At 40.7% G+C, this 11,245-nt stretch overlaps 1 protein-coding gene across 2 annotated transcripts; it reads right to left on the bottom strand.

The window, feature by feature from the left end:
* Positions 1 to 1,022: 1,022 nt before the first annotated feature.
* Positions 1,023 to 6,203, bottom strand: LOC143138974 (cathepsin L-like peptidase). 2 transcript variants are annotated; one of them, XM_076299483.1, is made up of 8 exons: positions 6,117 to 6,203; positions 5,902 to 6,019; positions 5,573 to 5,715; positions 5,168 to 5,395; positions 4,757 to 4,948; positions 4,130 to 4,295; positions 2,084 to 2,189; positions 1,023 to 1,826 (listed from the first exon to the last, which is right to left on the bottom strand). In XM_076299483.1, exons 2-8 carry the CDS (start codon positions 5,999 to 6,001, stop codon positions 1,727 to 1,729), a joined length of 1,035 nt encoding a protein of 344 aa, XP_076155598.1. In that variant the 5' UTR covers positions 6,002 to 6,019; positions 6,117 to 6,203; the 3' UTR covers positions 1,023 to 1,726. The 2 variants fall into 2 exon arrangements, with proteins under 2 accessions (XP_076155598.1, XP_076155599.1); XM_076299484.1 differs by having other exon boundaries at positions 5,902 to 6,002.
* Between the last annotated feature and the right edge of the window lie 5,042 nt (positions 6,204 to 11,245).

The raw sequence follows: 11,245 nt of genomic DNA, 5'->3' as shown, positions 1-11,245 counted from the left end.
ACAGCTCAGTCAATTTGAGCATTGAGGTTTACTGCAAAAACATGTTTTCTAATATTACACATGTCTGACTTTAACAACTATATATTTGATTGATTGATGGATAGATTGATTGATTTTAGGTCTACTATGAGCCCGAGTGCAGCAGTTCTAAGACTAATCATGTTGTGCTCGTGGTAGGTTACGGAACTGAAAATGGCCAGGCTGGTGAAGAACAGGTGCGCTTTTTAAGAATATGAGGAACATGGTAAAGCAGCTGTTGTGACCACCAAACTAAAATCTCCCAAACTGTAATCCTGTCATGGTCATATTTGCATTAAAGTAACTCTATGCAACAATTTGGCACTTTTTTGACAGTGGTATCATTTCTATATTCATTTTGATGTTTTATCTGTGCTCAGTGTGCTGACAACGATGTTCTTTCACAAAAGTAGTTTAATATGTATTCCATCACCACAAGGATGGTATTGAGATAAGCTGAGGACAGAACTAAATCAATTGGTAAGAGGACTCTGTCTGAGCATTGAGGTTGACCCAAAAACACATTTCCTAATACATGGTCAAAATTGGAGCCATCAGATATGACAGGATCTGGGCTAAAATCAGGTCTTTATGTTATGCCATGTGCACTAATAGAATATTCCGCAAAACAATTAATCCTCTTATGCCTTATATTTTAACTAGTAAATTATCATGTTCTGTAGACCTAGCCCCAAACTCTTCAAAACAATGTAGAAATACAACACACATGTGCATGTTCTGAAGTCATGACAATTTCTCATTTCACAGACTGCAGAGTTCTAAACTTTTCCCTCCATGTATGACAGTAATCATGCTCTGTATTTTTCTTTCTACTTGAGGGTGTCATTAATAAACGGTTATATCATTGTATGGCTTTATTTGATCAGGGCTATATTATTAAAACCTGAAGAAAGCAAAAGAAAGTGAAAAGACCAAAACTCTAACACATATCATGTCACCCTGATTAGATGAACATTATGTAAGGCTGATATGTACAGATATCATCACATTACATTTATTCATTTATTCATTTGGCAGACGATTTTATCCAAAGCGACTTACATATGTCAATTATATTAATGTACAAGGGCCATTGTCCCTAGAGCAACTCGGGGTTAAGTGCCTTGCTCAAGGGGCACAAAGGTGGAAGCCAGGGGTGGATCCCAAACATCCTTTTGCTTGACGTCATCGAGGATGTCTCATTTGTCTAACTGCAACTAGAGAAGTTTAAAACGAGGAAATAGGACAAAGGAGAAAGGGCCAACCACTACCCCTACACTACCACCACAGCTGGTATGAAATACGCTGGCTGTCAAGTGCTAAAGGCCTTCTCTATAGATAGTGTTTTGGTTTGTCCATTCTGGGCTATCGTAACAACAAGGCAACCTCTATAGACTGCCTGCTCTCGTCTAGATTTAAATGGCTCATTCTAAGGTAAGAAAACATACACAGGTAATTATTCTATTTCTGCTAATTCATCTCCTTAATTATTTAAAACAGTTTAAACACATGATGAAAGAAAATATCAAGCCGTATGTTATTTCACTTTCCATTTTTCTTGCCTTTTCTTGAAAACAAAACCACCATTCTTGGCCTTGTGTTGTTGCCCCCTTCAGAAATCACATGAAGCTGATGACAGCCTGAAACAGAGCAGGATGTAAGCAATGTTTGATGAAAGCCTCATCCTCTCTTATCCATCGGTACGTCTTCAAACTTGCGGGTAAGTTCCAAACGAGGCGACGCCACACTGGTTGTTCTGGTTCCTGGACAACTTGATGTAGCCTTGATCTCCCCAATGGACACCCCAACTTCACACATAAAGGGAAATCATTGCATATTTATCACCACATCCAAATAGTTGATCATGTAAATCTATTATATAGGTGAGGTCAGTTAATGGCTTATCTAGTTGCAGATATGGTTATGGTATTTTGCCGATGCTTTTGTCCAAAGCGACATAGAGAATATGAACATTACATTAGTTAAAAATAAGTTTTTAAAAAGTTGAAAAGCCTACAGTTTTACCTATAGGTGAGTTCCAATGGCATATCTGGCTGCAGCTTACCTGTTCTTCACCAGCCAGTAGTCTTGGCCATCCTCAGTTCCATAACCCACAACTAGCACAACGTGGTTTGATATCGTCTTGCTGCAGTGAGGGTCATAGTGGACACCTAACAACAATTAACCCAACCAACCAACAAATCAGTTAAGCAGTTAATCAATCAATCAATCAATCAATCAATCAATCAATCAATCAAAGACAATACTACAATCAACCCGTCAACCACTCCAGCATTCATTCCTTGTTTATAAGTTCTAAAAATACATCCTCGGTCTAAAACTTCACAACAAATCCTCATTATCATAATTTCCAGAGCATACTAGTTAGTATTTCACCCAAGTGTTGTGTGTCGTACCCCTAGTAATTTTTTTTTATACTTTATTGTGTTAAGCATGATAGTTACATTTAACAATTACTGTCTGCAGTCATCATGACACACATTTTTTTTCCCCTTTCTCTTCTTCTCCTTTCCCCACCCTGTGAGTAAATGATAAACTTGAAATACTTTTAAAAAAATTTTTTTAATTAATAATAATAAAAAAAAAACAAGAGGAAACATACATTTTCAATATTTGGCTTTGTTACTTCTATTACACTATAAGCACACCCACCCACCCAACCACCCCCCAACCTCCATCCCTACCCACCATTCCTTCCATCCCTTCACACATCTTTCCCAAGTACATCTCGTTTAGTCAGCTGGTAGAGTTCCCATCTTTTCTCAAATAGTTTTTTCTTTTTAATGATACAGTATGTCACCTTTTCCATCTCATACATTTCGTCAACAGAGTCTAACCACTTCTTAAACTTTGGTGGATCATGCATTTTCCAATTTCGGGTTATTTGTTTCAGTGCAGTGATTCTCAGAACCCAGAAAAGGTGTATGTGTTCATGACTTATGTCAGGGAGTATACCAAGTATTATGTTATGCTGCTGAATTGGAACATCTACTCTCAAAAATTGCTTTATTGACCCAATTACCTTTTCCCAATAGGGTTTTAATCTGTCACATGTATAAAAAATATGTGTGTGGTCTGCATCGCTATTCCCACAATTTCTCCAACAACTGGGGGTAGACTCTTTATATTTTATTGTTGATGGTGTCATAAAATATCTTATGTTCACTTTCCAAGCGAATTCCTGCCAGTATATGGATTTCAGGTGTTTATAAATTCCTTTAAAGCTCTGTTCCCATTCCTTCTCCATGATAAGTTTTTTAAATTCATCCTCCCACTTCTCTTTAATATAATATGTCACATTTTCTTCATTCTGTTGCAATATTCTGTAAATTTGTCCGGTTATATTCTTTATACTTTCATTTTCAATTACTCTTAATATTCCCCTTACAAAGGGGTGGATCTCATTTAAAGTTGCTATTTGTATATTTTTGTTTACGTAACTTCTTACTTGCAGGTATCTGTAAAAGTGGCTCCTGGGCAATTGATATCTTCGTTCTATGTTTTCAAAAGTTTCAAAACCTTGTTCATTATACATCTGATAGAATCGTAGAAGACCTTTACTTTCCCATAGGCTAAAAGCATTATCCTCTTTGTTTGGGAGAAATTCTGGATCTTTTTGTATTTCTCTCAAACATGCCCAGTCTTTATCCTTGGTCTTCACTGTTTTACATAGTCTCCTCCATATTTTAATTGTGTGTGTTGCTGTAAAATTGTATAATTTTCTTTTAGTCTTTGGAAGCCATATATTACATTGCCCCACTAGATCGCCTTCCATATTTTTCCATTTTGGGCTCCACTTTTTGTTGTTGATAATTAGGATAGCTTTTATCTGTGCAGCACTATAATAATTAGTTAAATTTGGCAGTGTACCCCTAGTAAGTAGAGCTTTGAAAAGCACTAGCAGCATGCCTTAGTCTTGGTATAAACCACCTGTGTTATATTCCCATATAGGCATTTAACTCAGATTACACTCAGATGTGCTGAAACTCACTAGATTGCTGTGAGTATGAAGTTAAGATGCCCAAGTTACGTGCTGATCTGGGGTCAGTGAAGATGAGTATGATTACTGTGAGTAAATGCTGGGACTCACCAGATACATAGTGCTGGAAGGAGGACTGTCCGGCGTCGATAACCACAGCCACAGGACCCACAAACGCCACCGTCTCCTTTAGAGCCTCCTCATCTCCAAACGGCAGTTCCACATGCCCATGGCAGAGGGCGCCAACTCCAGACGGTTTGAAGCGGCAGATTGCATCCTGGGAGGGTACAGTAAGACAGAGCACTGATGGAAACGAACTAAACACAACACATAGCAGCTCATAGGGGCTGCTGGAACTGAGGTTGCTGGAACTGAGACTCAACACCAAACACAACTCAGCTCATAGGGGCTACCACCAGGACTCAACACCAAACACAACTCAGCACATAGGGGCTACCACCAAGACTGAACACCAAACACAACTCAGCACATAGGGGCTACCACCAAGACTCAACACCAAACACAACTCAGCTCATACAGTAGGGGCTACCACCAGGACTCAAGTCACTTTGGATGACCCGAGGGACACTGGGAGAATCCAGGCAGACCCCTGCCCACGCTAAATGCTATATCTCACAACGCCAGCGACAGTGAAACTAAACCGTAGCTACGCTAAATTGAAAACTTTAACACCTGTGAACACCTCTGAATTTATCCAGCAGTGTCACAGTAGGTTACCTTTGCCTTATATGGGTAGGCCTCGTCCGTGTCTATACCGCCGTTATCTCTGACATACTGGTAGGCCGCAGTCTCCCGACCTCCGTGGCATCCGTGGTTCCCATAGGCACGGGAGCAGTCCAGCAGCTGCTGCTCGCTCAGAGAGGGCAGGTAGCCGTGCTCAATACAGGTGTGGGACTCCAACACAGCAATCTAGATAGGCACAGAGGAGACAGAGCACTGGAGGAGAACACACACAAACTCACACACACTAACACACAAACAATATACTGTATAGACACACACACACACAAACAATATACACACACACACACACACACACACACACACAAATACAAATACACATGCACACGTACACGTACAGTACACACACACACACACACACATTGATTCCACTCCCTGTTAACCTACTGCACCAAAAGCCCAACAGGATCCACACTGGTGCTGGTCTTTCACCCTATTCACACAGCCCTTCTGCCTCCAGTCCACTGAGGCGGGCAGCTCAGCATCGCTCCCTTGCTGTCTGGGGGCAAATGCCAGCTTCTTGGATGAGGCTTGGGCATTGGCAATGGCATTGGCATTGGCATTGGAGCGATTGAAGTGAGACAAGAGGATAGCCTGATTGTATTCTTGGTTGTTCTGTTGAAGAGGAAAATGAATGGATAAATGAATAACATACTAACAAGGTTCAGCAGTTTGGAGGGTGAGGAAATTGATCCCAAGTGTAAGTTAATTGTCCTATCTTGCTGTACATTGGTTGTCGATAATTAACTGTGCAATCATGATTTGTCTTTGGTCAGGGTGAATTTTGTCTACCATGTCAGAGAACTGGTTCATGCCCATGCGGTAGGTCTTGATGCCCTGGTCAGCCAGGATGTTGTGGGCCAGGACCCTGCGGCGGGTGGAGAGCCAGACAAGTTTACGTTGGACCTCCTCCTCAAAGGAGTTGTAGGATTTTTCTGTAAAGACATTTTGCAGAAACATCATTACTGTCAGACTACACATAAATGTGTGTTTTTCAATATATATCCAAATACAAAGAATACAATTTGCAATCAATGCAAATGTTGCTTACATCAGGATTAATGCAACACAGAAACGCGCATGTCAATAAATTGAAAGCACAACGTCATCAGCTGTCTCACCAAACTTGAGTTTCCATGCTTGGAACTCCAGGTCCTCCAGTGAGAGGCTGGCACAGCTCACCACTGCCAGAGAGGCAGCTACAATGATCAACCACTTCATGCTGGAGCACAATAGGAACTACAGGTGAATCAGAGGAACCTTGTTCAATGTTGGATCGTTGTTCAGAATAATGCATGGGTAAAGGTAATGTATTAGTGTGATTGGTGCATCTTACTTGTACTTCCAACACCACCTGTGGCAGATGATGCACTATTGAACTGTGTCTGCTGAATACAGGAGTAAACTGTTTAAGAACAGGAACGTTGTCCTGCTCAGAGCATTTAGTACACACTCTACAGTGTCCACTGCCTGATATTTATACTGTTTACAGTAACAGATCTACAGCAGCTCCGCTTTCAGTTCAGAGACCGAGTGTTAGCTGGAAACATTAGGAAAGTGCTTACCCTCAGTCATTTCACACACACACACATACACACACACACTCTCTCTTACACACACATACACACACCCACACTCTCTCTCTTACACATACATACGCACACACACTCTCTCTCTCTCTTACACACACACACTCTCTCTCTCTCTTACACACACACACGCACACATATACACTCTCTCTCTCTCTTACATACTGTACACACTCTCTCTCTTACACACACATACGCACACACACACACACTCTGTCTCTCTCTCTTACACACACACGCACACACATACTCTCTCTCTCTCTTACATACACACACTCTCTCTCTCTCTTACACACACACACACACAGTTCGGAGACAGAGAGATAGCTGGAGACATTGGGAAAGTGCTTACCCTCAGTAATTTCTGGGCTTCATCATATGAGAGCATGATATGACCAGTTATGGAACAGAAACACTAACCTCACAGAATGCTACAGCCAAACACATCACCCTTTCCATTTTTAGCAAGAGGAGAAAGTGTTTGAGGTGATACTGTAATATGAGGATGAAAATCTGATTGAAGTATGTACTTCACCATGATGCAGATGTGTGGAGGACCGTGGAAAAAAATACCCCTATAATGAAATGTATGGGTTTTTTTAATTTTATTTTTTAGAGCACATGCAGCCAATAGTTGATTTAGTCGAGTTAATGTTTTATGGAGTTTTTTTCCAACAATAGTCAAGTTGATTTTACATGTTTTTGTACATATGCCATAGTTTTGTTAATATTCCTCATTCTTCTAATTGGTTATAGTGCAAAAACTTTTAGAGACACTCATCTTATATTTTAATTTTGTAGATGTCCTTGAGTAACTGAAACTCACTGAAGTCATCAGAGTTTTATTGAACTTCAAGTTCCCTTCCTGACTCAAATTTGACCTATCAAATGTACTCAGGAATAAAAAGTAAAAGTGCAGACCTGCTGGTCAAAGTACAATAAGACACCACCGCACCAACAGACACTGGTAATGGCATTTCACTGATGAGACACTATCAGTAATGCACTTATGTAATGACAGCCAGCAAGTATAGCTCTGCAGTGATTAAACCAAACTCTCTGAGCAGCTTCATATTAGACAATTGAATGTGATGTGCGGCTGTGCTACGTTTACTTCACTTGTGCTATAATATAAACTAATTCAATACATTGCATGGGTTCAAGAGCCAAAATATATTTCAGTCAGGACCACTTTAGTCAAAATAGTTTATTGATATGTAATAAGTTACATTTGGCGGTATGGCTCTGTTCTGGGACTTCCCTACCCTTCCGTGTGCCAACACAGAAAGCCTAAGGCAGGGAGAGCAGCAAAGTAGATCCCCCCATAAGGAATACAGAACAGAGTATATATAGGCATAGTAATATTATACACCATTTGAAAGCTTGGACTCTTAGGGTCCATATATGACAACATTTTTCATGTACAATCTGTATAGTGCTTTACATCCCCTCCTCCCCCTCCTCCGCCTTTGGTGCTTCCCTACTATCTACTGTAGCTGCAGTGTATATCCCTTAGCAATAAGCAGATGCAGCATAATATTGGGTCTTGAAATATTCACAGGAATCCCTACAAATTGAATATTCATGTTGTTTTATCCAATATTAGTTGTGCAGCTGTATAGTCCCATCTTATACACATCAATTGAACCAACAAAGAAAATGTGTTTTTATTAAGAACTTTTGTGTAATTATTCCATATTTTGTGTAGTCATTCTATATCAGAACTCCTGACATACATTCCAAATAGTCCACAAGAAACTACAGAGTGTTACCTTTCATTTAAGACCAGGATTATGCTTCTACACCAAGAGGTTGCCACACAGTAAGCCATTTATTGTCAGTATGCATTTTGGGTAACCAAAAGTCCTATGGGGAGTTTCCATATATTTCCACATTTTACAAAATGCATGAGCATACCTTGGCAAATAATGGTCTAAAGTACTCATATTTCATTCTATATTGATCTATCTATTTGAGATACAGATTCACTCGACCCGCTACAGTTTGCGTACCTGGAGAAAGTGGGCATTGACGATGCCATCACTTATCTCCTACACAGGGCACATTCTCACCTAGACAAGGGGAAAAGTGCTGTGAGAATCATGTTCTTTGATTTCTCAAGTGCTTTTAACACCATCCAACCCCTCAGGCTGGGAGACAAGCTCTTGCAGATGGGTGTGGACGCTCACCTGGTATCCTGGATTACAGATTACCTGACCGATCGGCCACAGTTTGTTAGATTGAAGAACTGTCTCTCAGACACTGTGATCAGCAGCACTGGAGCTCCACAGGGAACTGTGCTCTCTCCAGTCCTGTTCACCCTGTACACATCTGACTTCTGCTACAATACTGAGTCATGCCACATGCAGAAGTTTTCGGATGATACTGCAATTGTGGGGTGTGTCAGGGATGGGCAGGAGGATGAATACAGAAGCCTGGTGGAGAACTTTGTCCAGTGGTGCAAACTCAACCACCTCCAACTCAACACCTCGAAGACCAAGAAAATGGTGGATTTCCGCAGGTCTAAGCCCACTCTGCTACCAGTCTCCATTTATGGGGTCAATGTGGAGGTGGTAAATACCTACAAGTATCTGGGCTTACAACTGGACAATAAACTGGACTGGTCAGCAAATACCGAAGCGCTCTACAAGAAAGGGCAGAGCAGGCTGTACTTCCTGAGGAGGCTGCGGTCCTTCAATGTCTGCAGTAAGCTCCTCAGAATGTTTTACCAGTCTGTTGTTGCCAGCGTCCTCTTCTATGCTGTAGTATGCTGGGGAGGAAGCACAAAGAAGAAGGATGCTGGGCGACTAGACAGGCTAGTAAGGAAAGCTGGCTCTGTCGTGGGAGCCGAACTGGAGTGCATCACTTCAATATCAGATAAAAGGACCCTGAGCAAACTGATCAACATCTTGGACAATGAATGTCATCTACTCTACAGCACTATTAAAACGCAAAAGAGCTTGATCAGCTGGAGACTTTGCTCACTGCCATGCACAACTGAAAGGCTGAGGAAGTAATTTGTCTCTTGAGCACCTTACCATGCACACAGAACTACAGGCCAGTCCCGGCCCTGTCACTGCAAGCGTCTCATGCTTGATCACCCTCAAGCACACTGTGGATTTTTTTTTATTTAATTTATATAGTATATTTAGTATTTAGTTGTGTTAGTTTTTCTTATCTTCTACTGTCTCTATTGTACAGTGGAGTTTTGTTATATGTTTATATATTTACCATTTCTGCTGTAAGTGCATGTTGTGTGTGATGTCTGTATGCTACTGAGACCTTGAATTTCCCCTTGGGGATCAATAAAGTATCTATCTATCTATCTATCTATCTATCTATCTATCTATCTATCTATCTACAATACCTGGTAGTGGGCTTCAGTTGTTTTTCTAAGACAAAATAAATGACCAAGAGGGCAGAATGTGGTCATTTCCAGATATTTACATAACCGCCTAAAAAAAAAATATCATTCTACCCTTTGCAACTCTCTGACAGTTCACACAGTCTACCATGGGCGTAGATTTGCGTGGGGTTCGAAGGGCGTGTCCACACCAATATCAAATAATGACTGAAATGTCCCCACCAATATTCAGGTTGAAACGGGAATAAAAGCGCCTCATGCGGTACACAAAAGGTTAAATAATTTCCCACTTCAGTACCGCCACCCAAAATACGTATTTGAGACAGATCTGTTTTTTGATTGGCTTAGCTCCCTGTAGACTATAATGCTGTCGATTAGAAGTTTTTGGCACTTGGCTGCAAAAATCTTAGCTCTATAATCTTTGCTTGGCTGTCGATTCGAGGATGTCGGGCATGAAAAGAAAGGTGGAGGACATCAGAAGTTATTTCAAGAAACAAAGTGTAGCCCTAAGTCATAATATTATGCACTAGATATGAATGCCAGAAAATTCGTTTTTTGGTAGGCTACACATTTAGTTGACAGTGCTATATGTGTATAGCCTATTAAATGGACGTTGGAATCAACCAAATACCAGCTAGTTCATTGCGCTAGCAGGTTTGTGTACTATGACAATGGTTACTAAGGAAAGGAAATGCATGCGTTTAACCAGCAATGCTATACATGTTTGCTAAAATGAATGAAAATGGCACGAGGATGTCAGTGAAAACAAATGCATTTCTATGGGCTTGACGTGCTGGAGATAGAACATGAATGCAAAACAGATGACAGAAAAAGCAACCCAGCCGCTCCCCTTATCAGACAGCGTTGGTGTGGCAGGGTCACTCACAGAGGCAGGTGAACTTGAATAAGGACATGGTGTTTTTTTAGTGTTAGCTAGTTATAGGCTAGTTAATACTACTGGTCTTCTTCGAGATTTGAGTCGTGCTATGTCACTGCTCATGACATCAATATTTTATTTATAAAGTGACAGAGGAACCCCGGCCAGGTTGTTGCTCAGATAGGGGAGATTCAGGGCTACAGGTACATTTGACATGGTGTTTTGACTAAATGTTTTACTGCATATGCATCAGTAGGTAATGCATCATACAAAGTTAAAGTCAGGCACGCATCATATATTATTTTATTTTGTGGGGGTAGTGTCCCCACCAAAGCTCAGACCAAACCTACGCCCTTGCAGTCTACCAAAAAACTCTAAAAGGCCTTAGTCAAAGTATTTGTTAGTAGGCGGTGTGCAATTTCGAGCAAAAACTCAAAATGAGGGGGTAAGTGTAAGCACTATGAAAAAAAAAAAATCAGCACACTCTACATGACCCGGTCAAGTCATCTTGTTGCATTTACTAAATAAAGTAACAGTGTGTTACACATTCTCATAACTTAATTTAGTCAAAGCAATACGATCACTAGACTGTGTAATGTTAATGTTGAGTGTGTTATCCTTTTTTAAAGTGCAAT

This window comes from Alosa pseudoharengus, unplaced genomic scaffold (assembly GCF_046254945.1).
Source record: "Alosa pseudoharengus isolate Yale_2024_CS ecotype anadromous, Long Island Sound unplaced genomic scaffold, YU_APseudo_1.1 YU_APseudo_1.1_scf_22, whole genome shotgun sequence".
Classification (NCBI taxonomy): domain Eukaryota; kingdom Metazoa; phylum Chordata; class Actinopteri; order Clupeiformes; family Clupeidae; genus Alosa; species Alosa pseudoharengus.
The sequence above is the reverse complement of the archived record's forward strand: the minus strand, read 5'-3'. Positions and strand labels throughout refer to the sequence as shown.

Excerpts from the sequence above, each read along its gene's own strand:
- LOC143138974 (XM_076299483.1), bottom strand. The coding sequence starts at position 6,001 with ATGAAGTGGTTGATCATTGTAGCTGCCTCTCTGGCAGTGGTGAGCTGT. Across the intron at positions 4,949-5,167 it reads CCTGTTGGGCTTTTGGTGCA|ATTGCTGTGTTGGAGTCCCA; the intron begins GTAGGTTAACAG and ends GTGCCTATCTAG. Across the intron at positions 4,296-4,756 it reads CCTACCCATATAAGGCAAAG|GATGCAATCTGCCGCTTCAA; the intron begins GTAACCTACTGT and ends GTACCCTCCCAG.